The sequence below is a fragment of the Euprymna scolopes genome, chromosome 29 (assembly GCF_053919585.1).
Source record: "Euprymna scolopes isolate OS-2025 chromosome 29, ASM5391958v1, whole genome shotgun sequence".
NCBI classification, from domain to species: domain Eukaryota; kingdom Metazoa; phylum Mollusca; class Cephalopoda; order Sepiida; family Sepiolidae; genus Euprymna; species Euprymna scolopes.
In genome coordinates this window covers 21,659,062-21,686,584 of record NC_136510.1, presented here as the reverse complement: position 1 = coordinate 21,686,584, position 27,523 = coordinate 21,659,062, and the positions used below count along the sequence as shown (strand labels likewise).

Below are 27,523 nucleotides of genomic sequence, written 5' to 3'. Positions count from 1 at the left end.
AACAAATCCCCGGGGCTTGATGGTTTACCCTACGAGTTTTACTTGAGGCTGTCGCCCATGTTGGTCCCTATTCTGAAGGATATGTTCAACCATTGGTTTGCCCAGGGTTCCATCCCTGGACAGGTGACCAAGGGTGTGATCACATTGCTGAGGAAAGGTCAACGGCATGGTGGGAGGGAAAACTTTGATGATTTTAGGCCCTTGACTCTGCTAAACACAGAGTTAAAGATTTTGGCAAAGATTCTTGCGAATCGCTTGCAGGTTGTCATCACTGACTTGATCGAACCGGACCAGACTTATGCTGTGAAGGGGAGATCGATTCAAGACAATTTGCACTTGATACGCTCGATCATAGAGGGGACAGAAGACGACGCCGAAGCCGCGCTGATCAGTTTGGATCAGTCCAAGGCATTCGATAGGGTCGACCATCGGTTCCTAGGATCTGTGCTAGAGGCCGCCGGATTTAATCCGGACTTCCGCAAGTGGATCTTTGTTCTGTATGACAGGCCGACGGTAGCGGTGCAGATCAACGGTAAGCTGTCGGAGTCATTCGCTGTCTCTCGGTCGGTGCGACAGGGTTGTCCGCTGTCGCCTCTGTTGTATGTCCTGGCGTTGGAACCCCTCCTTCGCAAGTTAAGGGACGAGGCGGCTACACCAGTCCTGCGCGGAATAGCTCTCCCTGGAGGCACACGAGCCAGGGTTTCCGCGTTCGCCGATGACGTCACCGTGTTCGTGTCTTGCCTCACGGACGTTCAAGCGGTGGTCGAGGCGCTCGCTCGATACGAAGAAGTAACAGGGGCCATCTTCAACCGTAGCAAGTCTGTTGGCCTGCGGTTGGGGGCCTGGACCGGGGTAAACTCGCTTCCAGGTATTTTCAGCTGGACCGATGGACCGGTCCGCATTCTCGGTGTCTGGTTTGGACCGGGACTTCAGCTGGAAAAGAATTGGTCGGAAGTACAGTCTAAGGTCAAATCGTCAGTAAAGACTTGGATTGGAAGGAAATTGTCCTTGAAGGGTCGGGCGGAGGCGTGTGCTACATACGTCTTTCCGCTCATCCTTTACCGTTTGTCTGTACTTCCTCTCCCTGCAGAACGACTAACCCGCTTACAAGGGCGCCTCGATTCACTTTTGTGGAACGAGGGTAAGCATTATGTCTGCAGAGAGGTCTGTGTTCAAAATCCGAGCGAGGGAGGCCTGGGTCAGCCCAGTCTCTTGTGTCATAGAAACGCCGAGAGATTGGCTTTCCTGGGTCGTTCGCTTGAAGGAGACGCTCCTTGGGTCCCTGTGGTTGAGAACTCGTTTCCCAACCTCAAACCCAACCCTTCGGTAGAAGGTCGTCGTAGACCGAAGGGGGAGTCCAAGTTCTTCTCCGAATGCCGAACCGCTCTTAGAGCTTTGCCGGGGACCAATGTCCTCGATCAGCCAAGGAAGAAACTGTATCGGGATTTAGTGGAGGGGACCGCGAAGGATCCACTTTGTAGGCGGATGGGATGGTCGATGGAGGTTGTCCGTTCTCAATGGCGTTGGGCGCCGGGACGGGAGATTCTGAATAACTCGGAATTCTCCCTGACTTGGCGACTGGTCCGAAATGCGCTGCCCCTCTTTGACGTACTTTTCCGGTATAAAGAAAATACCAGCCGCTTCTGTCCGTGCTGTGACGAACGCGAGCCCGAAACAATCGAGCACGCATTTTTTAGTTGCAGCCGGATACAGCCCCTATTAAGGTACGTCGAGGGGGTAACAGCTCACATCGATGCCGAGTGTCTGCTCGATCTCGACGTAGGAACTTTTGTGTACAACATGGAGCCGCCGTTCCCCAGGGAGGAAAGTTTAGTTTTCCTGGCGATCCTAGCAGTAGCGCGCATGACCATTTGGATCGCGCGCCTCAAGTTGGTCCACGAAGGGACATCTGTTCCTGATCGGGATCTGATCGTTTACTTTAAACATTTGCTTAAAGTAAAGATCAGATGCGATTGGAAGAGGTTGCCTAGAGTGGAATTTGACAAGAGGTGGGTGCACAGCACTAGTTTGTGCATCCGTCGAGGAGCCAAGTTTCAATACGTGTTCCCTCCTTAGGCATGGCATGGGCGGTGCTGGGTCCTACGGAACCCATCCCGCCTAGGTTAGCATTATAAGTTCAGTAAAGTAACTCTTGACTGGTGGTACAAATGAGATCCTGTTCCTGATTTTATTTTTTGGTATTAGAGAACCTCTGAGTCTGCCCAACCCCCCCTGCTCCTCATCTTTATTTTCTGATGCCCCCGATCATCCCCCTACTCAGAGGTCACCTTCCTACCCCCTCCATCCGTTGCTTTATTTTCTCCCACCTCCATTAAGGCGACTTCCCCAAACCCCATTAGGGATGCTCTGCTTGTTTTCGGTTCCCCGGAAAACAGTGGGGGATCTAGCCACATAGAATAGTACAGGGGGGGTCTTACTAACAACACATTAGTAGATTTTCCTTATTTTTGAAATGAACATTTTCATTAGTTTTTTCCCACTCCACGAACATTTTATGCCAATTAATTCAAGAACTCTTTCTAATGAAATCGAACTTTATTTTCTCACACATACACACACACACAAAAAAAAAAAAAAAAAAAAAAAAAAAAATGCACACAAAACATACAGAAATGAATATACAAATTGTACATAGTTAAATTTTACATTGAACGCTGGGGTTATTAGTTAGATTAGGATCCACAGAGTGATTGAGGTATTTTGGTAAATGTTGCCAGTCAAGAGTAAGACTTCAAAGTCTCATCTGTTACATAGTCAAAAAGACCCTGTACCCTACCCCTCCCAACTTCTTGTAGGGCCTTGTGCCTAATTTTGTTGAATTGAATTTTTTGTACGTTTTTTATGTTCAATTTTTTCTTTCTCAATAAAATATATAAACAAGATCAAAGTGTAGTATCTGTTCCGGCAGATGCTGCACTTGGGATGGTTTGTACCAGTCAATGGAGGGGAAACCTTCTATACTGGGACAATTATTATTTTTGGTAACCAGAGTGCCCCCTACTTTTAGGGGAGCTGGTTTTTACCTCACATTAAAAACGGCCTTGTGCCTAATTTGCTCAGTGGGGGAGCAAATAAACACCATCTGTTCCGGCAGATACTGCAAGCAAAGACCATATGTGGGGGAAACCCCACATATAAGACCTTGGTCAATGTAGGGGCAACCCTTCATACCAATTGTCACTATCCAGCTCCCCTACTCCCGGGGGAGTTGGTCCCCCATTACCCCTTCACTCCTCACTTTAAAAATCGGCCTTGTGCCTAATTTGCTCAGTGGGGGAGCAAATAAATACCATCTGTTCCGGCAGATACTGCACTTAAGATAATTTGTACCAGTCAATGGAGGGGAAACCCTCTATACTGGGACAATTATTATTTTTGGTAACCAGAGTGACCCCCTTTTAGGGGAGCTGGTTTTTACCTCACATTAAAAACGGCCTTGTGCCTAATTTGCTCAGTGGGGGAGCAAATAAACACCATCTGTTCTCAGTGCTTACTGCGGTCTGCCTTTAGTCCGAGTTTGTGAGCTCTTTAACCTTTGGTTAAGAGTCTTCTTGCTTGTCTTCTGCAAGGACCAGCCCCTTCTTTGGGAATTTGGACCCGCAAAGACCTTTTTGTTTATTGTTTTATTTGTTTTTTGTTATTTCCCACCCTGGGCAACTACTAAATGTCACGTTTTCTTCTTTTTTACAGATAGTCCGGGGTCCAGCTAGCACTTAAGCAGCCGGCAGGGCCAAGGGAAACCGACGTGCCTCTTTAGGCGAAGGTCCCCTTGGTTTCCGAATCGGCGGGTGTCTAGCCGGGCCTTGGGCCGTCAAAGTAGATGGAGCAGGCCTCTGCTCCTGCCACCTTGGGGGACGCCCCAAGTGTAGTTGTCGCGAAGGGTCCGGGGGGTGCCGTCCCGCAAGGCACCCCCAGTTCGAGAAGGGTTCCCGGGGTTGCCACCCCAGAGTGTTCGGTAGCGTCGGTGTCCGGATCGAGAGCGGGGGTCGCCACCCCCAGTAGGGTCGAGTCGGTTCGTGGTACGGTGCAGGGGGTTGTCGCCGCAAAAGGCAACCCCGGTGGAGTCGGTTTTGCGTCGGTCGGTGCCCCAGTGGTCGGTAAGAAAAAGAGGCCAGTGAAGAAGTGGTGGGTCTCGGAGGAGGAGCCTAGAACCCTCGCCGACTGGGACCTTGTCAAAGGGTTCTAGTCTAGTCCTAATAAGGATGTAGTGGAGGTCCCACGCAGAAGTAGATCGAAGGAGGTTATTGTAGTGGATGGGTGCTCCCCGGGGGTGGGGGTGTCCGCAAGTGAGACGCCAGGTAGTTTATTTGAGTGGCCAGCCCTCACGCAGAGTGATTGTTCACCAATACCATCTGGGCAGGAAAAGCAAGAAGTAAAGCAAGTTGTAGTAGCAGCAGCAGCCGAGACCAGCTTACCATCAACTGCGGTGAAGGTGACGAATGCGTGGGGTCAGAGGAAGGAAAACAAGAAGACCCCGGAATATTACCAGGAGTTGCTAGATGGGCGTTTTAAAGATTACGTCAGTGGTAATCAACTGGTGATGGTGCCAGGAGCTCTGGAAGAAATAAAGATGAGAACGGTCTCCCTAGTGACGCTGGATGCAAATGGGAAGGGGCTCATCGGCGTGCCCCTGGAAAGAATGTGTGATGTGCTGGGAGATTTGAAAATTCCTGCCCAGTACCTGGTAAGGAAGTTCCATGCTACATGGGATCTCCTCCTGCCATCAAAGGAGGAAGCAGAGAAGCTAGCAGGAGGGGACCTCATTTGGAAAAACCTAAGACTCCGCCCCGAGTACTTGTCCAAAAGGAGAGCCGGAGTAACGGTGCTCGGGGTACCCTGTTTCGTCGGTGAGGATCAGATAGGTGCCACGCTGGCCCAGTTTGGAGAAGTCGAGGAAATACACCCCACAAAGGGACCGCGGAATATCCAAACTGGGTCATACAAGATCCAGATGCGTGTCGACCGAGAGAATTTTCATAAGATCCCGGCGCAACTTTGCTGTGAGGGCTGGCAAATGGCAGTAATTGTCGAGGGAAGACGGCCATATTGCTGGCATTGTATGAAACCTGGACACGTGGCGCGTTTCTGCCCACAAAAGAAGGAGAAAGACCAGCAGGGGACGAGTATGAAGCCAGCGGAAGAGGACAAAAGCCAGCAGAGGAATGAAAAGGAGAATGCCGAGGGTGGAGCGTGGAGCAAGGTCGTCGCCAAGAGGGGAAAAAAGAAAGAAGCAGAGGCCCCTTCAGCCCCAGCAAGATCGACGGCGGCGACCACAAAGAGAAAATTGAGATTGAGCTCCTCAGAATCCGAAGGCGAAGATGGCGAATCTCATGGCAGACATGTTGAAAAGAAGGAGCGCAAAGAAGCGGCCAAGGATTCTCCGAAGATGTCTCCCCCGCAAAAATCCCTGAAAGAGGTCCCAGCGATGGAAGAGATGCAAATATCAGCAGAGCAGCAGCATTCTGAGCCTCCAACATCAGTTTCCCCAGAGGACGCTCAGCCCACCCCTCCCCTATTCAACACCCCGGAGCAAGAAGTGATAGCTCCAGTCTCAGAAGATGTGGTAGCAGAAGGTCAGGACAAGGAGAAGACGGCCCCCAGGAAGGAAAAGACCAGAAAGTTTCCATTCTGGCCGGGGGGTCCGTCTGTGTGAGGTGGATGAGGCGGTCAGCGACATAAGTGGGACGCAGAAAAAGTACCTGCGCGTCCTGGAGAGCCTCAAAATGGTGGAAGGAAAGGAGGTTACCGACCCCAGAAATTTTGCAGAGGCGCCACACCTAATAACGTTCGTGAAACCCAACGGGGGTGGGCGAGCGAAAGCCCTCTGGAGAATGTTGGAGGAGGGGAAGACCGCGTTTCCAGGACTGAAGCTTGTCGACGGGGAGCACCCATCCTTAGTTCAAATCGCAAAGCAATGCGAGGGGAGGGTCCCGTTATATGTTCACCCCTCCTTTTATAGGGCACTTAAGTTGACGTTCCCTCTGGACGTGGGAGGTCTGGCCAAAGACGGGCGGCTTACGCCTGTCCTGCTCATGGGCAGTCTTGGGCAGACCTTTGACGCCCTTTCCCCCGAGGATTTCAGACCCTTGATAGAGGAATACTATTAGTTAGGGAAACATGGCAACAAGCTTAAACCTAGCTAGTTTAAATGCGAGGGGCATGAGGTCTCGAAGCAAGGCTTCTCGCGTGCTGAGAGACCTCGTAGCCCTTGAGGTAGACATAGCTGCAATACAGGAGACCCACTTTGTTGGGGCTGGGGACTGCGATGTGCTGGTGAACGATTTTGATATTTACTCAGCATATGGCAATATCCAGAGCCGGGGGGTTTCTGTGCTAGTAAGTCGCACCCTATCTGCGACGGTTACACTTGTTCATGCGGACGCTCATGGGAGGCTGGTCATGGTCGATCTTGCCGTTAGCAGCGGCACGTTCCGGATCATGGCAGTTTATGCACCCAACATCCAAACCGAGAGGGTTTCCTTTTTTCGGCGGGTGGAGGGGTTTCTCTCTTCGGGTCCGGAGCGGGTAGTATTAATGGGGGACTGAAATGCCATCCTGGACCCCAAGTTAGATAAGGTCGGGGGGACTAGAGGGTCGGGTAGGTGTGATAGCAGCCTGTCTGACCTGATGGCCTCGTGCGATCTGGTCGACAGGTTCCATCTGGATCACCCCGGGAGGGAGATGTGGACGTGGCATACTAATGCGGCCGCCTGTCCAAGTATGTACTTGGACAGGATGTTAATTAGAAGGGGCGACGTAGATTTTCTATCTTGTCCCACGTTCCACTGGTTAGGTCATTCGGACCACAAACTCGTGTTGGCCCGTTTGAAGTTAGGTAATAGGCCTAGGTTGGCTGGCTACTGGAAGATGAACGCCTCCTTGTTGGAGTCGGTTGACTTCCGGGAGCAGCTGACGACACTAATTAAGAGGGAGTTAGTGGGGGCGGTTACCGGGAGTAGATGGTGGGTTAATCTTAAGGTCACCATTAGGCATTTTTATGTCCAATATAGCCAACGCCTCGCGTTAACTAGGGCTCGGACCAAAAAGCACCTAGAGGATAGATTGACCCGGGCGGTGGCAGGGGGGATTCCCTAGATCTAGCACTAGTTAAGGGGGACCTCAGTCGCTTGGCTAGCGAGCGATATGAAGGTCAAGTAATTAGGGCTAGGTTAAATAGAGTCTCCAATGAAGCCGTGAACGTTGACGCTGTTGAGCGTGGGGCCGCTTTAAGACGCGGCTCGGATGGGTACATTCGGGAGGTGAAAAACCTGGAAGGACGTTCTCTCGTGTCGACACGGGAGATCTGCAATGGGTTTCGGCAACATTTGGAGGAGCGCTTCACCAAACTACCCAGACTCCGCGGCCAGGAGTTTGGCAGCTATTTAGCTGGCTCGCCCCGCCTTACTGCGGCCCGAGTGGCTAGTTGCGAGGGGGTGGTTACGGAGCGTGAGGTCATTACTGCGTTGAAGCAGGTTGGCCACAACAAATCTCCGGGGCTCGATGGTTTGCCCTACGAACTGTACTTGAGGCTGTCGCCCATGTTTGTGCCCCTTTTGACGGGCGTGTTTAACCACTGGTTTGCCCAGGACTCGATCCCGAGGCAGGTAACCAAAGGAGTGGTCACGCTTCTGAAGAAGGGAAACCAACATGGAGGGGGGAACTTAGACGATTATAGGCCCATAACTCTGCTTAATGCAGATTTTAAGATTTTGGCCCGTATTCTTGCGAACCGACTGCAGGTCGTAATTGACGAGTTGGTCGAACCGGATCAGAACTACGCTGTGAAGGGTCGAACAATTCAAAACAATCTGCACTTGGTTCGCACGATAATAGAGGGGTTAGAAGACGACACAGAAGCCGCGCTGATCAATTTAGATCAGTCCAAGGCGTTCGATAGGGTGGACCATGGGTTCCTGAGGGCTGTTGTGGAAGCCGCCGGCTTTGGTCCGGACTTCCGCAAGTGGATCTCCGCCCTGTATCGTGACCCCGCGGTGGTGGTGCAAGTCAATGGTAGGTTGTCGGAGTCCTTTGGGGTCTCCCGGTCGGTGCGGCAGGGCTGTCCGCTGTCGCCTCTGCTCTATGTCCTGGCGTTGGAGCCCTTCCTTCGCAAATTAAGAGACGAGGCGGCGAGACCAGTCCTACGCGGCATTGCTCTACCTGGCGGCCGAGTTGCCAGGGTGTCCGCGTACGCTGATGACGTCACCGTTTTCGCAGCCAGTCGTAACGACATCGAAGCAGTGATAGAGGCGATCGCTGAGTACGAAGTTGTCACAGGGGCCGTGATCAATCGCAGCAAGTCCGTCGGCCTGCGGTTGAGCGCCTGGACCGGGGTAAACTCGCTTCCAGGTGCGTTCGGCTGGACTGATGGCCCGGTTAAGATCCTCGGTGTGTGGTTCGGGCCGGATCTTCAGTTGGACAAGAATTGGTCGGAGGTACAGATTAAGGTCGAATCGTCTGTCGGGACTTGGATTCGGAGGAGATTGTCCTTGAAGGGTCGTGCGGAGGCATGCGCCACTTACGTGTTTCCGTTGATCCTTTACCGTTTATCTGTTCTTCCCCTGCCTGCGGACCGCTGTAAGGCTTTAGAGCGCCTCCTTTTCAAACTGCTTTGGAAGGGAGGAAAGCCGTATGTCCGTAGACAGGTCTGTATGCAGAAGCTTGGCGAGGGAGGCTTGGGGATGCCTGATCTGCGCAGCCACCAACACGCAGAAAGATTGGCGTTCCTGAGTCGGACACTGTTAGAGGAGGCACCCTGGGTACCGGCCGTGGAGCACGCTTTCCCACGGCTGTTAACCGACCCTGCCGCCGAAGGTTGCCGAAGACTAGCGGGGGAAAGGCGCTTCCTGACCAAATGCCGAGCCGCCCTTAGGGCATTGCCGGGGTCCAGTGACCTTGCACGGCCTAGGTGGAGGCTATATGAGGAGTTAGTGGAGGGTACCGTGAACGATCCGCTGGTGGAGCGGCTGCATCTGTCGAGGGGGGAAGTTCTCTCGCTTTGGAGTTGGGCGCCTGCCAGTAGCTACATTAATAATGCAGAATTTTCGATAACGTGGAGGCTAGTCCGGGATGCGTTGCCACTCTTCGACTGACTTGCCAGGGATTTTAGGGATGCTGATTATTACTATACCCCGTGCCCACGCTGCAACGATGAGGACGAAGATGAAACGCGTGAACACGCGTTCTTTCTTTGCAGCGGGGTGCGGAGTCTCTGGAGGTATGTCGAAGGGGTAACGGCTCGCATCGACCCCGAGCGGTCGGTGCCACTTGATTTGGCGTACGTGGTTGACAATGTGTACCCGCAGTTTATCAGGGAGAAACGGGCAGTGTTTCTGGCGATACTGGCTGTAGCTAGGTTAGTGACGTGGGTTTCACGTCTAGGCATTGTCTATGAGGGACGATCTGTTTCCGATCAGGATCTGGTTGTTTATTTTAAGCATCAACTTAAAATAAAAATCAGATGTGATTGGAAAAGATTGCCCCGCATAGACTTTGATAGGAGATGGGTGCACAACACTAGTTTGTGCATCCGACGAGGAGCTAGGTATGAGCTTGTGTTTCCACCCTAGTAGTATTCGTCTGGAGGTGCTGAAGTTTCGATTGTCGTGCACTCGGAACCCAGTCCCTCATATGTTAATACGGGGTTTACCCCGTAATCATGGGTAGGAGTAGGTTTGCTAGTTAGGCGGAGTAACCACCTAGAGTGGAAAGCATATACGTTATTTAGGGCCTAGACTAGGGTGTATGTGAGTTTGATCCTGTCCCCTATAGATCTTTGTTTTTTGATAGATTGGCACTAGGAGAGCTTCCAATGATGCCCAAAGTCCACCAGTTTTATTTTGTCCTCGGACTGTTTTTACCCCTTACGTACATTATCTTGTAAGACGCCATCCATCCCTGTTATCCCCGACCCTAATTTATTTTTTCTTACAAGTCCCTAGTTCCTCCACTCCCCCCTAGGGAACGACCTGCTTGCTTTCACCCTTTCCCCCCGGGGGAAGTGGACCGGAAGACAGTAGGCGTTTCATACGACAGACCAGCCGTTAGGTAGGGAGGGTCCCCTTACTAATCCGCCCTCATAGGCATTTTATTAAGTTGTTTTCTTTTTCTTTCTTTTTGGGTGTATTCTAGTTTGCCCCCCCTCCCCATCATCTCACCCCCATTTATAAAAAAAAAAAAAAAAAAAAATTGCCCAAGTTTGTACATAAAATTTTGTTTTGTTTTTGTTTATATTCTTCTTTTACAGTAAGAGTGTCGCCCGCCATCTCGTTAAGCTGGGGAGCTGTCTTTTTAAGTAGGTCCTGGTAAGCATGTAGGCGGATGTGTTATGATAGGAACTAGTATAGGTTTTATCTTTCTAAATAAAATACTTGCTTTCCAACGCAAGTCTAGTTAGCAAATTTAGCAAAGTCCCGTTTTCTTCCCCACTTCCCCCCTTACTGGCCTTGGTGCCTAAGTTGTATCGGACCCCAAATGAGGGCCTGGCAGTAGATAATGCCAGGTCCGGGGCCGGTACAACTAAATATCATCTGTTCTTCAGATGCTGCACTTCCATTTCTTGTTCTCTTTCGGTGGAGGATCAGTCCTTCACGACTGAGAACATTTTTTTTATTTTTGTACCCTTTTCTCCACGTTAAAAAACGACCCTGGGGTCTAATTCTGTCCCGTGGGGAGGCATAGTAAATAGGTACAATATCGTTTTGTGACGTCATAAAAGGTTTTTGTTTTCTTACATATATATCTAAATAGAAAAGTTATCCTTTTGTGACGTCATAAAAGATTTTTCCCTTACCATTTAATGTCATCTTTCTGTGACGTCATAAAAGAATTTTGGTAACTTCCATTCTTTATATAAAGTAAAATCTTTTAACAATTGCCACTCATTCTTCATTTTGCACGATAACAAGTCAGCAACGCCAAACAAAGTTTTAGTGACATACTGATAGATATAGATCAATAAGTATCCCTTTTTGAGAAGCTGAATATCTTTTAGACAGCCTTGTGTCACATCCTGTCATCATACAGAAAGAGTAAATAACGATCTACAGGTAAGGATTTTTTTTTTCTTATATTTAAAGTGTATTTCATTTGAGACAAATATGATTATCGGGCGTTGCCCAGCCATAAAACAAAATGGGAGAGTTTTTATAAACTTCTCTCTCACTCTATTTCTATCTACTTTTCCTCTTGAGTTGATAAGCTATTGCGTCTAGGGGACATGAAGAAGAGAGATTGATCAGTTGTAGCTGAATCGCTTAGTATCAATTTGCAGAAGAAAATACTTCTTGAGGGTTTTTGCTACTATAACACTATATAAGGAATATCGTATATAATGGTTGTAGCTAGTTGAGTGTTTTTTTGTGAAAGTTTGGCAAAAGGGGACCATAGATTGGAGTTCAGACGAGCACTTACCATGAAAATAATAGTAGGGCAGAGACATGCTTGCAACATCTCTTCTGTGTGAAAGAGGCTGCAGGGAAAAGTTTTGAACTCTATCAAGGCTGGATAGGGCATGCCGAGAAGCTCCTGCTCCGATGTAGTAACAGTGCTCCATTTTGGGGCGTACCTGGCGTAGAGAATTTCATCTATCTTAGTTTTTATTTGTGTATAATCTTGGCCCTTTTTAGTTGCCATATTGTGTGTGTGTGTGTGTGTGTGTGTGTGTGTGTGTGTGTGTGTGTGTGTGTGTGTGTCTGTGTGTGTGTGTCTGTGTGTGTGTGTGTGTACGTGATAGCCTTGCTTCTCTCCCTACCTCCTTGTGTACATCTCTAACACTGGCACTCACCAAGGTGTTGAGTACTATTCTATCTTGTTATTGTTTTTATTAATATTTATTATTATATATCAATTTCCGTGTCATTACTTTTGTATTTATCTTTCTTTAGTGATTTTTTAGTGTAATTCAAGCATAATTTTAGCTTGTGATGCATAAATTTCTTAACCTTTGAATGGATTAATTCTGTATGTTTTAATTCAAATGAGAATAATTAATTTGAGATACAATTTTATTAGATATGTTAGTGGTCATGGAATGAATTACATTCGTATCTCAAGGTATTGTTGTAATGCAATTTTAATCAAATCTGTATGGCAAACTTACTTATCTCCCTTGTTTTAAGTTAACTATCACTATTTCAAATTAGAAAATAGTGGATGTGGAATAACAAAGGTTTTTGGGGAAATTTTTTACTAATTTCGACATGACACGTAATTACATAATAGTGATTTTATTTAAAATGCATTTTTATATTTAATTATCTTGCACGAGCATTAAATTATCGGATAAAATATTGTATGTGTAAATATGAATAATCATGATTTGTAACAAAAAAAGTCACTTAATAATTTCTTTGAAATATTTAATAATAAAAAAATTGAATGAATTAAAATGAAGTTCAAAATTTATTGAAATAAATTATTCACTAAAATTCTTATGCGTATTTCTCGTATTTACGTGACTTACAGATAATATTTGTTTGCATTTTTAGATTTTACTATTGATTGTTTATTGAAATAAAAACATTTTACATTTTACATTTTCAAAATAAAAAATATCTAAAATGTAAAAAAAGAGTAAAAGATTAATAAAAAAAACTAAAGATGTTGACATGAAGATCCTATCGAAAGTTGATATTTTTATTCATTATTTGTTTGCTTCTGCATAGAACTCACCAAAAATTGTGCTTCACAATCGTCTGATATGCATGAAGTCCTCCTAAATTTATTTATTTATAGATCATTCCCACAAGTGTAATTTTATGTCTGAGAAAATATCTGCACATTTAACACGTGTTTTTATGGTAATCAGGATAAATAGCAACTCTATAGTTAAATATTTAGAGATTCATACAGAATCGGAATCGGTAATTGTATCAGAATCGTAACAGTATCAGAAAAAAGATATTGGAATGTCCCATCACTACCTTTTAGTAACATTAAGTGATGCACACTGTATTTTTTGTGGCCTTTGATCCTATTTTTTATTATTGTTGCCAATTTCCCTCATCACTACAACCTAAAACATTGTACCCCCCTCCTCCAATTAAAAACACTGCTCTAAATATTGTTGATGAAGATAAATATGAAGGACAGAATTCTATGATATCAGCATTCTGAAGAAATGGTTTCTGTTGTCTGACTGTAACATTGGTACCTGTTTTTTCTTCAAATGCTCATGTTTTTCTCTTGTGTTCAGGTCGAAAATAAAGTTCGCATACCTTAAAAAAAAGATGACTGAGTATATTAAGAAGTTTATTTTAATAATTTTTGAAATAGAAAAAGTGTGTTTTTAATATCAATTTTAGAGCGATAAAGAATCAACGTTGTATATATAGATTTTGCTTTTCTTTATTAATAATGTCGTTTCTTTCTCCTTATTTTTCAGTTTTTAGGGATCAAGAGCCAACATGCCTCATTCTTATTGGTTAAGACCTCGAACACAAAGGATTGTTTATTCAGGTAAATCTTTGCAAAGAGTTGATTCCTGCTAACAAGTAACAAATAAAAAACATTATATGAAAACAATGGTTTTTCTTAAATATAATAAACACTACTACTACTACTATTAATAATAATAATAATAATAATAATAATAATAATAATAATAATAATTAAAATAATAATAATAATAATAATAATAATAATAATAATAATAATAATAATGATAAAAATTTTCAGTAATTTGTGTTGATTAAACAAAAATAAAAGTTAACATAAAAAATGGAAGTTTATTAGAGGATAAACGTTAAAGCAAAATCAAAACAAAATGGCGACTTAATTGAATTCGATTCACCATAATGGTGACACATTTCAAGCATGTTTTTCTCAAGTTACATGCGTAATGTTAAATAGATTTTAACTCAAAATGATTTCTTATTTATTAATATTCAATAAAAACACCACGAAACAATTTTAATGTCAATACAAAATTTCTTTCTGCTCTGGACACAATTTTTAATGCTTACACATAAGTGATATTATTCATTTGAAAACTTAAATTCTTTAATTAGTTTGGTTTATAAGCAAACACGCCATTATGTTGTTTGAAATTTAGGACAAAATGGGGAAGGGTTAACATGTATATCCTTATAAAATTAATTTTGAACTGAAATGTTTATATTTTTCAATTTCTTCAGAAACCAGAAATTATAGAAATGTAAGGAGGATTCCCCCATCGAAAGAAATATTCATGGCTCAGAGGATGGCGTCTGCTGCAGCTAAATTAGAATCAACTGGTGAATATCTAATGGATAGATTTGACATAATTGGTAAGTGGTTGAAAAAGTCAGCAATTTATATTGCATTTCTATTTAGACATTAACAAAATACTCGAGATTTAGGGTAATGGAATAAAAACTGTTGGCAATTAAAAATACGAAACATCCTTATATGTATCCAAAAAATCTTTAAACAAAATTTAAACTTTTTTTTCATGCAGTTGTTTTATAAAATGACACAAAAAAAAATTTAATATTTAATTTGATTTATTAAAAAACCAAATAAAATTGATTTTCTACACATTTTCAACTTTTGTTTCCATAATATCCTGCTAACAACTCATTGATTTTGATAAAATTGATTTTTAGCTGAAATGTTTGTATTTTTAAATTTCTTCAGAAAACAGACGCTATAGAAATGTGAGGTCAACCCCCATATCCAACGAAGGCTTTATGGCAGGTGCAAAACGTTTCTGTGCAAACATAACTTTAATGTAAGTATAAACACTAAACAGGTTTTGTTAAATTAAATGTTTAAAAATCGACGTAACATTTTTCCCGTTTCTTTATTTCCTTTCTAAACTCTAAAGATAAATACTTTCTTTGGTTCGAAACAGATAATACACAGTGTACAGTGTGTTAAAACTAAAACGTTCACAAATTTTTGGTTAAGATTCATCTATATATTAATACGATTGCGTGTGTGTTATTTTCTTTGTCATGCTTACAACTTTTTTCTTCGGAATAACTGTCGTTTAAGCGTTATAACTTTCCACTACTTGTAATAAATAATTTTGCGATGAATTCTTCATAAATTTTGGTTTTAGTTTCGCGGAAAGAACACAAATTACTCACACGCGCGCACACACACACACACACACACACCACACACACACACATATATAGTTACCAGGGGTCTCTGCTAGCTTAAACAAATACTTTTGCAGTTTTAACACAAAACTACAATAATACCAGGGCGGCTTCATTTATACTGAACACCCACAGAATGCCAACATCAATATATTACATATGAAAAAGTCTGCTGTGGAATTTCGTCAGGTCCTGTTACTTATTATAAAAGTGACTTTGTCTGTCTGTGGAATGATCTTTAACAAACTACTCTGTCAATTTTGGGTCTACAAAATACGATTGTATTAAAACATATTTTGTAATCGGGCAATGCTAGACGGACTGCTGGTATATATATATATAAATCAATGTTAAATAATGGAATGCTAGTGTATATATATATATATATATATATATATATATATATATATATATATATATATATATGTCTAATCATTTCTCTCATCTTGTTGACAGTGTTACTTCTGGTCGACTTACCCGTCGTCTACCCATGTTTATTTTGCTGCTGCTCAGTGGATTGTGGATCATTTGTAAGTATTGTTTTTTTTATTACAAGTTTTGACATCTATTGAGTCATTATAAAAGTTATGGTTGGAGCAAAGATGAACATAGTGAGAATAATCTGACTAACCTAATTGTAAATTAAAAAACAAGAATCACAATTTAGCAAATCTGTTGAAATATTTATCAATTTGGATGATTACTGTATTTTTCGTTTTGTACTTTTGAGTTTGTTGCAGGAATTTTTCATCATAAAAAACTATAATTTTTGACATTATATTGAATTGTGAGATGCACTTTTAGATCTTAGTAGCAAATGAAAATGTTGCATAAGAAACATAAGAAGTTATAGGTGAACTACCTCCAGTTATAGGTTAATTACATCAAGTTATTGGTTAACTACCTCCAGTGATGGGTGAATTACCTCTAGTTATGATTGGATAACCTCCAGTTATAGATGAATTTTTTCCAGTTAAAGGTGAACAAACTCCGGTTATAGGTTAACTACCTCTAGTTATAGGTTAACTAACTCCGGTTATGGGTGAATCACCTCCAGTTAATGGTGAATTACCTCAAGTTTTGGGTGAATTACCTCCAGTTTTGGGTGAACTGCTACCTTTAGTATAATTTCCTTTTTATGAAGAAGAGGATTATGTATATGTTTTTATCCATCTGGTTATTTTTTTCTCTCTTTTGCAGCTGGCCTATCGAATATGTCGCAATACCCAGGAAAATCTGAGGTAAGAACATCCAATTCTCTTTATTCGCCCCCTCCCCCAACACTCGCTTTGCTCTTCCCCCTTTTTCTCCATTTTTTAATTTCTTTCTATTTTCTTAGTAAAAACTCAAATTAATCGATTTATAATTTTAATTTTTTTCAGTCTTTGAATACAAATTTAGGAAAATCATTAAACAGGTAAGTTTGATTTTTCACATTTTTTTTCAACTTTTTTATGATGTACCTTCTCTCTGCATATTAAGTATGTTTAATACTGATGTGTTTATTTTACTTGTGCATAAATAAATTGAAATTTACTTCCCAGAATAGTTGGAATTATTTAGAGTCATCTCCTTTTTTCCATCGAATTGGTTTTAAGATGACATCATGAGATCGATGCTCGTAGTTTAGCCACTGAATTCAATTTTTTATTCAAAAATAAAACTATGTGATCAATTTATATATTTTATATTTTATATTTTACGTGTGCATAAATAAATTGATATTTACTTCCCGAAATCGTTTGAATTATTTGGAGTTATGAGTGGCTGAACCAAAATAAATTGTTTCTTGATTTCCCAAATAGTTTTTTTAAAATCAATTGTAACATTTTGCAAGAATAAAAATTCCACTTCTTTTACAACGATTAACTTCAACTTGAATAATTTTTCTTTTGCAGCCAAAGTTCAATAAGTTTTGAGAACAAATATGAAATGACAATCAAAAAATCTCTTCAAAATTCTCTTCGTTCTGATTTTCTTGCTGGATTCAATCACATTCGTTCTGATGTCAAAGAAGACATTCATGCAAGTCTGCCAAAGGTAAATTTAATCGGAATTCGATTTAGTTTCATTTTTGGTCATTTTTGATGTTGGAATGGTAAGAATCTGCAAACAATAGTTGCTATGAATTGATTTAAAAAGTCGAATATTGGGATAGAGGTGGGGGCAATATAAGGCAGATATTGTGCTTGTCTGGCTTTGTTTTATGTCAATTCCTGTGAATTTGAAATTTGTAAAATTGGATTTGCAACCAATTACTCGATTTAAATTCTCTGTAAGATAATTTAGGATTTAAGGATTAAAAAAAATTTTAATACATATAATTTATTCACATGCATATATATATATGTACACATACATATATATATATATGTATGTGTGTATGTATGTATGTATGTATGTATGTATGTATGTATGTATGTATGTATGTAATACATATAATTTATTCACACACACACACACATATATATATGAATAAATATACATATATATATACATATATATATATACATATATATATATATATGTACACATACATATATATATGTATGTAGGTATGAATGTATGTATGTATGTATGTATGTATGTATATATATATATATATATTGTTATCCACATATATATTTGTATTCAATGGACATTATACATTAGTTTAATATTTTGGGTTCACTAAAACACTGCAAACTCAACCTACAGGATTAAAGATACCAAATGTGACTGATAATATGTGACAATAAAAGACACACTATCATCAATACAGAAATAAAAATGTCCAAACTTTGTCCTATTTAATTTCACTTGATAAAAAAATGTTAATTTTTTTAATTTTCCAGTTTGTACGATCCTTGATAGAGGAAGCTCTGTTATTAAAAGAAAAGGAAACCAAAGACGTAAGTAATATGACTCCCAGGCAACCCCAGCTAGGGACAATTACTACATATATGCTCTTTTATATATTTTTAGTATACAATATTTTACAAATAATAAATGACCTGAACAAGAACAAATAATTTCCAGCAATTATATGTAAAACCAAAACTTCAATTAAATAACTTTAAAGAAAGATTGTATTTCTTCATTTCTCCCTTTCCTCACAGTTTTGCTAGACTAGTATATACAACGAATGAACATACACTACACTAACCCCCTCCCCCTCGGTAAAACATGAAACTTCATTATGCGTACAACTTTCACAATGTTCATTTTTAATTTTCCAGTTTCTACGATCTTTGATAGACGAAGCTCTGATGAAGTTGAATGCTGATAAAACTGCAATGGCAGATTTTGCTTTGGAATCTGGAGGTGCGTTTTTGATTTTCCGTCTTTTTACCTCCATAGATAATTATGAACCGGTCATTAAGTTGTGTGATAAAATAATTCAAGTATAGCTAAAGAAAATACCATAAATACAAGAATTATAGCCAATAAACTAATTCTTGACTAAACAAATTTAAAATCAAAGCACTGACATTCTCCAATGCTCACAAATTTATCTTTCCAAGTGTTAATTTCTATTTCAAATAATAATCCACTTTAAGCTGACATTTTATTATGGGTTGCATTCATTTAAAGAAGCTTTTTTCATGTATTTTTGAAAAAATTATTTTCTTTATTATTTCAGGTGGCAGTGTGATCCTTAATCGTTGTTCAGAGACTTTCACAAAGTATTCTCTCTACATCAGTATCTTTGGTATTCCTCTCGTTTATAAATCCAATTCTCCCAGGACTGTAATTACGGTAAAATAACTATTTTTATGAAAACTTCATTTTTCTTTAATGCATTAAAAATCGAAGTAGTTGTCTATTTAATCTGATTTCCCAGAATTATATATCAGATCTTATGGATAGATTTGCTGTTAATCAAATTTTATTGATGACGTCAGATTATCGATGTTAGATCCCAGGACTGTAATTCAGGTAAAATAATTATTTTTATGAAAACTTAATTTTTCTTTATTGTATTATATAAAGATGTGATCTATGACCTTTAAGTACATCTTTATAAAATTGGGAACATAAAGATTTCCATGTCTGAAAAGATTCACACAAACGATAGAGGTTACATTGATCAAAATATTCGCAATAAGAAAAACAGCTTGTGTTTGTGTGTTTATTTTATTTTTTCTTTATTTCTTGATTTAGCCTGATGTCAATGTCGGTGAATGTTGGTCCTTCGAAGGCAGTACTGGAAAGTTTGTGATTCGGTTATCACATAAAATTCAAATCACTGCCTTCAGCATGGAACATATTCCTAAATCCATCTCTCCCTCTGGACACATCGAGAGTGCACCGAAGGATTTTTCAGTTTATGTAAGTGTATCTGTTTTATTGTTTTTCTAATATTTAAAATTTCCTTATATATACATGGAGTTTCATTTTGAAAATATCGACATAGGTAAAAATGTAATCTTTTGAGAACTTAATAATACATATCTAGGCTTGCTTGAAATTATCTGCTTTTCTAATCACAAACAAGAAAATAAAATATGAAAATGTTATCTGCTGCTTCATGTTTTACTTAAAAGTGTGTGAATTTGTTTTTAAAGAACTCATTATGATGTTTGAATCAAATAAATAAAATGTGAAAATTTTAAAAACACATCATAAACAAAATTAAATGAAAAAACTAAAATATAACAAATAGGACGAATTTAAAACATATTGTAGTAAATTGCTTTTAACTTTTTAAGCTAAAATAATTAATAAAAAATCGTTTGTTTTTGTGCCATGAATTATTTATAATACAACTTCCACATTTTTTTAATTAAAAAAAAAAATTGATGATAAAAAAATGACAGTCTCCTTCCAACATCATTTTTTCAATTATAAAATAAATAAATCAATTTAAAACCGGAAAGTGACAGCTACATTTTTTGTTGTTTAAAAATTTGACATTTTGTGTGACACCGGACGTCGGACAAGTAAATTAATAATTGAATAAACTAATACATAAAGAGATGTGGCTATATAAGAAAATACAGTTTTAAATTAAAATCCTACAGGATGACTATAGGATGTTTTAAAAGTCTGTTCAACAGATGTTTCGATTTTCATGATTTTTAAAAATATCTATAAAAGGGATAAACTTACTTTACAAAAAAAAAATGTATGAATAAGTTTCTTACAAGCAAGTATTTACTGAATCTCTTTGATTTTAAAACTTGGTCCATCTTTTTCCACCTCTCCTTATAGAGTTTATCCGGTCTAGATGACCACGAAGGTGTCTATTTAGGCAGCTATACATACAAAGATGATGGGAGACCTATTCAGCAGTTTATTACACAGGTAATGTTTCTGTGTTTTCTTTGTTTTTAACCAATTTTCACTAAAGATTTTCTTTGCATTTCAATATTGTTCGCATGTGAAATGCTAAATCAGTTTTCATTATTTTATTTCAGATGAATAATGAAAACCCAACCCAATATGTTGAAGTTCGGATTTCCAGCAACTACGGCAATTCAGAATATACTTGTCTTTATCGTTTCCGTGTACATGGAGTTCCTTACACTCCTTAAAAGTCTTTTGTACGTCCTTAGTTGTTTTTTTTTTTAATCAGATCATGTCTGGGTCGGTAAACTTTCCTTAAGAATAAATGGATTTTGAATGTTCATTTTACCATCAAACTACTTTTTTGTACCCAATTATGGGTAGATTGTAAATACCTTTCATTGGTCAAATGGTTTATTATCTGTAGATTCCAATTCGTTTATTTTCTCTTTCAATTTTGTTGAATCTACAGAAAAAAAGTTTCTGTTTTGCATCCATTGATCAATTTGTAAATACGTTCTGATTATTTTAGAAATTCTGAAATGTAAATATTTTTCATCTTCATGTATTTTTTCATAAATATTCAAATAAACTGTTCTACTCTTAATAAAAAGTTGTTGTTTTTCTTTTTAGTCTTGTAATATTTTTTTTAATATTTTAAATCTGAAATCATGTTCAAATAAAGTTTTTTATTTTAATAAAAAGTTGTTGTTTTTCTTTTTTGTATTTTTTTTTAAATTTAAATTTGAAAACAAAAATATTGAATAATTGAAAAATTTATTTATAAACCTTCATATTAAAAATATTAAAATATAATTTTTGTGTCTTCTATTTTTTTTTGTGCAAACGTTCGACTTGAAAAGTAAAAGATGAAAACAAAAACTATTTACAAATTTCTTTTGAAACTCGGATATTTTTGTCTTCAATTCATTCCCATCGCAAACTTATTTCTCTTCTGCTTTATTCATTCTTCCGCATCATTTATTCCACCTGATGTAATGGCAAATGTCGCCTCAGTTTCCGGTAAGTCTCGGTTACTCCTCCTACACACATACTTTCTTTAAGCACTAATCACTATAACTTGCAGAACGGTCAAATTTATTGAATAAATAAAATCTCTGAAAAGCTCCAATACTGTTTATGCAATCCATTTTTCATATAATCAAACACGATTATTTTGAAAACTATTTATGCTGATCACATTGTTGATATACTTGAGCAACTTGTTGTTACTGCTTCTACATCATCACTATAATCATAAGGTTTTGCCATTTAGGATGCTGCAAGTGTCTTAGTGCCCAAGATATCCAGGTCAGATTCATTGAATAAGTAAACTTTTTGAAATAGATGGCAAGTTTGGTTGATGAACTTTGGATTCAATTCAACAAATAATGGAACCAATGTGTGTCCGCAATTCCAGTGTGAGCAATGTCAGGCAACACTTCACACTTGGTCTTTCTGTCTAACCCTAACCCAAATGATTGACATCAATCAGGTTGCATGCAGTTATATGACTTTTTACACACACAAGCCAGTTCTACCAGGGCCCAAGATATCCAGGCTTATTAAAGAATTGCTATAAAACGTGGCATTTATGGAAGTGCATTTATTATGGTTCAATCATCATCATCATCATCATCATCATCATCATCATCATCATCATCATCAGTTTAATGTTTAATGCTGACATGCATTGCGTACCTTTAAGATTAAATTTCTAAGGAACATATCTCTGGCCAAGTCTTTATTATCCCTCTTTCCCTCAGGTCCATTTTTATCACTTTCTCATAATTTTTCCTTGGCCTTCCCTTCTAAGCTGAATCATCTGCCTCAATTGTTGTACATCTATTCACTCAATCATGCTCACCTTTGTTTTTCAACGTGGCCATACAACCAAAGTCTACTCTTCTGAACACATCTCCTTATTTCATCTTCCTCTGTGGTCATCAGAACTAAGCCTATGTTTAAAAAAGATGTTTCTTCTATAGTATCACACCTGACGGAATTGTTTAGTGTAGGCATAGATCGTTTCATACCCTCGAAAATGTTCCAGCAAAAACCTAACAGCAAGCCATGGTTTTCTCCAGAATGTGCTGCTGCCATTGTGCACAGTATTCACTTTGTCCATTGCTTCCAACGTAATAGATGTACTGAGACTAAAGCCTCTTTCAGGACTGTCAGTAACCACTGAAAAAAAGTAATAAAAAACGCGAGTGAGTTGTATGCTCAGTCTGTCAAGTCCAAAGTAGCTGAGCAGCGGCTTGGTTCTCACCAGTTTTGGCAAATAGAAAACAGGGTCCTTAACAGAAGCGTGTGCTCTATCCCAACTATTATCAATAGACCTGAGGTAATCTCGTCAGCATCAGACAAAGCCAAACTCTTTGCCAAGAACTTTGCAGCTGATTCTACACTTTTAACCAAGGCCGCCAACCAATATTTCCTCCTGTACCAGAAAACATGCTATGTGGTATACAAATATCTGTGCGTGATGTTGCCAAGCTAATCAAAAAAAGAATTCCAGTAAAGCAACTGGCCCTGAGGGTATTCCAATTGTAGTGCTCAAAAACTTCAACCAGATTTAGCGCCCATATTTAGAAAACTGTTACAACATTGTCTTAAGGAGAATTTCTTCCCATCACCCAGAAAAATCTCATCAGTTTGCCCTGTATTTAAGATTTCAGATGATCGGTAATCTCTATCTCAGTACAAACCAATAAACTCCTGTGCATCATGGGTAAGCTTCTGGAATCTGTATTAAATACAGAAGTAGTCAACCATCTCAGCAAAAATAACTTTCTTAGTGACATGTAATATTGTTTCCGTTCTGCTAGATCTAACTCAAATGTGCTTACAATTGTATCTCATAGGATTTGTGAATCTCTCGACAGAGGCAACCCTTCTAGGGCAATTGCTCTTCACATATCAAAGGCCTTTGATAGAGTGTAGCATAAAGGTTTACTTCACAAGATCTCCAGCTCCGGTATAGCTGGAAATGTCATCTCAATTATTAAATCATTTCTCTCTGATAGGTTCATGAGAGTAGTGGTTGATTGGCAGAAATAAGAAGCTCATAGTATTAATGCTGGAGTCCCTCTTCCTGATCTGCATTAATGATCTTCCAAATCATATCCTTACATCATTCGTAGACATTTATGCTGATGACACTAACATATATGGTAGCACATCTAAGACTCTAAACGACCAAGTTATTACTGATTCTCTCGCTTCTAATATTGAGCAAGTAGTACAATGGGGAAAGAGGTGGCTGGTTACGTTTAACACATCTAAAACCAAGCTTTTATCTTTACATCATCAATGCTTTGATCCCCTTGGAATTAATTGAAATGAATGGTTCTCGTCTTTGAGAGGCTTCATGATTTGATAAGCTTCTGGGCTTGACCTTTACTCCTTATCTGAAATGGAACATATGCATCAAATCTGTTGCCAAGGCTGCTGGAAAAAGGGTGGGATCTTTCAATAAATCCAGTAGATATCTCACTACTGATGAAATTCTCTATCTATATAAGAGCCAGGTATGTCCAAGGATGGAGTACTGTTGCCACATCTGGGCAGGAGCTGCTAGAAAGGACATATCCTGCCTTGATAGGGTTCAAAATAGACTTTGTAGCCTCATAGGGATGTCCTTTTCTTTTCCTTGCAAGCCCGAGTTACGCCGGGTGTCCCTGCTAGCTTATATAAATATTTTTGCAGTTTTAACAAAAGATCTACAATAATATCAGAGCATCTCCATTTACGTCCGACGTCTACAAAATGCTAACATCAATTTATTACATATAAATGAGGCTTCTATGGAATTTCCACAGGTCCTGCTAGTTGAATATTAATAGAATAAAATTTATCATACTTTAGATTCAGGGTAAACTCTAAATAATTGTTTCAAACTATGTTCAAACAATTTTTATTAATCGTATTATTTGGATTCATCGGACTACTGATTTTATCTTGAGTGTGATTTTCACAACGTTTCAGTTGATGTAACCTCCGATTTTCTTCACGTGAATCTTTTCAAACTTGCGAATATCTCTGTCGAACTGGAGAATTTGGACAGAATTTCAAATGACACACTTTATTTACTTTATAGAGGAAGCAGGCTTTTGTTTCGTCAACCAGGACTGTGTAGAGGTCCTAAGTAATTCACAAATGTATTTTTCGGTGACCCACACTGAGGATTGAACCTTTACCCTTCAGAAGAATATCACTTTTATAATTGATTTTCCAGAAGGACCCATGGTGCAGTGGTTAGAGTACTTGGTGAAATCAATTGTGCAAGTGATATTCTCTTGAAGGTTGAAGGTTCAAGTCTTAGTGTGGGCGACTGAAAAATATAATTGTGAATTACTTAGGACATCTATCCAATCATGGCTATCGGAACAAGAGCATGCTACACCTGAGAAGTAAATAAAGAGTTCCGTTCAACGTTCCGTCCACATTTCCGAGTTCAAAGAAACATTCCCAAGTTCCACAAGATACATATTAAGAAGGTCGGAGGTTACAGCAACGAAACTTGGCACTGTTATTAGTCTTTCTCTACATAGGAAGCACCCAGAGTTATGCATTTCTACCATCGTTTGATGCAGCTCTGGAGACTGTTTTTGTAGAACACCCCAGGCTTGTCCTCCAACCACGACATGACTTCAGAAATCAAAGCTGCATCATCTGGGAAACGCTTTCCTTTCAAAAACAACTTCATGGCTGGGAAGAGGTTAAAGTCAGAGGGTGCAAGGTCAGGAGAGTAGGGAGGATTGAGGGGAGTTGCATAACCACACGCCTGTGCTTCTGCTCTGGCAACATGCGAGTTGTGGACCGGAGCATTGTCCTGCAAGAGGAGTATACCTTTGCTGATCTTGCCCCGCCTCTTGATTTTGATAGCTTTCCTTAATTTCCTTAAAAGTGAAGCATACTAGCCTCCTGTAATTGTGGTACCCTTTGCCAGGAAATCTGCCATCACTACTCCGTCCTGGTCGCAGAAGACTGTGAGCATGACCTTGCCAACGGAGGGCTGCACCCTTGCCTTATTTAGAGGTGGTGAGTGCAAGTGATTCCACTGCATTTTTTGGGCTTTGGTCTCTCGATCATAGTGATAGACCCAGGTTTCATCCTGTGTAATCAGTCTTTTGAAAAACTTTGACTCATCTTCTTGGTACATATCCAAATTCATCCTCGAGCACTCAATGTGTTCTCACTTCTGGAATGGTGTGAGCAATCTGGGAATCCATCTGGCATACACCTTATAAATATGCAAATGGTCATAAATGATAGTTTCCACAGACCCTGTACTAATCTTGAAATCTTGGGATATTTGGCGAATAGTAATGCGCCGATCTTCCAAAATGGCAGCTTCAACTTGACAGACAGATGCCTCATCAATGGCAGAAGGGGGGCGACCAGGTCTGGGAGCTGTTTCCACAGACTTCCGGCCATGTATAAATTCACGAGACCAGCGTTTACAAGGTCATATGATGGGGCATTATCACCATAAGTTTCTTTCATTTCATCAAAAGTCTCCTCTGCTGTGCGTCCTTTCAAATGACAAACCAGATAACTGCTCGACATTCAACAGACTCCATTTCACATCTGACTCAGTTCAAACACCTGTAAAACAGAAACCACAATTAGTTCAGAGCTGTAATTTGCCACATAACCCGTAGAGATATAAATCATTACATATGCAAAATTTCAGCTAGATCAGACAACTGGAAGTAGGTTAGGGCATTACTTATTGCACGCCCCACGTATTTAAAAATTTGACTCATTTCCAGGTAACCAACATCTAAAATTTCAAGTGTTTAGACCCAGAATTGGCGGAGGAGTTTGGTAGAGTCTAAAAATAGTAACTCTTTCAACTTTGACTTCTTGGCAGCCATATTTTCGGCCAAAACCGATTAAAAAGCTTACCCTATGTCTGAGTACACTTTATATAAAATTTCAAATGTTTAGACCAAAAATTGGCTGAGTAATTCGGTAGAGACCCAAGAGGTCAATTTTTTTCTAATTTGACCCCAATTTTGACCCCTAAACATTTATTGTTTTGAGCTGAAATTGAATTAAAATGTTGGATCCATGTCCAAGTAACCTACATCTAAAATTTCAAGTGTTTAGACTCAAAATTAGTCGAGGAGTTTGGTAGAGTTTTCAAAGGTGAAATAATTAAACATTCAAAATTTCTGGCCGAAAACCGATTAAAAAGATTTTCCCAAATCTCAATACTCCTTATGTAAAATCTTGAATCTTGTGCAAGACTACCTTGAATTCAGTTCCCCTCTTCCTTACTGAAGATGTAAAAATGTCTTTCTTTGCTCGAACTGGTTCACCTTGCACATTCATTATTAGTATTACTAGTGGATCTGCCCAGCTTTGCTCGGGCCCTATATAATGTTCATAGCTTTATGTGCATGTGTATATTTATATGAAAAAGTTTAGCTCATGTCCAGATAAGCAACATTTAAAATTTGAACTGTTCAGACCCAACATTGATCGAGAAGTTTGGTAGAGTCTTCAAAGGTCAACTTTTTCAAATTTGACCTCTTCGCCCCAAAACTGATTTAAATGCTTGCCGCAAGTCTGAATACCCTTTTGCAAAATTTCAAATGTTTAAACCAAAAATTTGCTGAACGGTTTGCTATAGACCGAAAATGTTAAATCTTTTTTAACTTTGACCCCTTGGTAGCTAAATTTCCAGCCAAAAACCGATTAAAAGGATTGCACTATGTCTGAAAATACTATATGTAAAATTTAAAAAGTTTAAACCAAAAATTGAGTGAGAGGTCAATTTTTTTTTAATTTTGACCCCTTAACATTTCTTGTTTTGGGCTAAAATCGAATTATAAATTTTGATCCATGTACAAGGAATCTACATTTAAAATTTCAAGTGTTTAAATCCGAAATTGGCAGAGGAGTTTGGTAGAGATTACCAACGTCAAATCCTTAATTTTTGACCCCTTGACAGCCAAATTTTTGGCTGAAAACACATTAAAAAGATCTTCCCAAATCTCAATACTCTTTATGTTAAATCTCGAGTCTGTAGACCGACAATTGACAGAGTTATTTGGTAGGGAAATGTACAAACACACACACACACACACACACACACACACACACACACACACTCACACACACACATTTTCACTTTC

At 39.6% G+C, this 27,523-nt stretch overlaps 1 protein-coding gene across 1 annotated transcript; it reads left to right on the top strand.

Moving 5' to 3' along the window:
* The first annotated feature begins 10,917 nt into the window (after window positions 1–10,917).
* LOC145252380 (uncharacterized) lies at window positions 10,918–20,647 on the top strand. Its single transcript, XM_080111778.1, has 14 exons — window positions 10,918–11,066; window positions 13,403–13,476; window positions 14,154–14,285; window positions 14,635–14,728; window positions 15,561–15,634; window positions 16,305–16,345; window positions 16,487–16,521; window positions 17,003–17,144; window positions 17,939–17,995; window positions 18,323–18,407; window positions 18,727–18,842; window positions 19,248–19,415; window positions 20,298–20,390; window positions 20,504–20,647. The coding sequence occupies exons 2-14, from the start codon at window positions 13,425–13,427 to the stop codon at window positions 20,618–20,620; spliced, it is 1,206 nt and encodes a 401-aa protein (XP_079967904.1). The 5' UTR covers window positions 10,918–11,066; window positions 13,403–13,424; the 3' UTR covers window positions 20,621–20,647.
* Window positions 20,648–27,523: the final 6,876 nt, after the last annotated feature.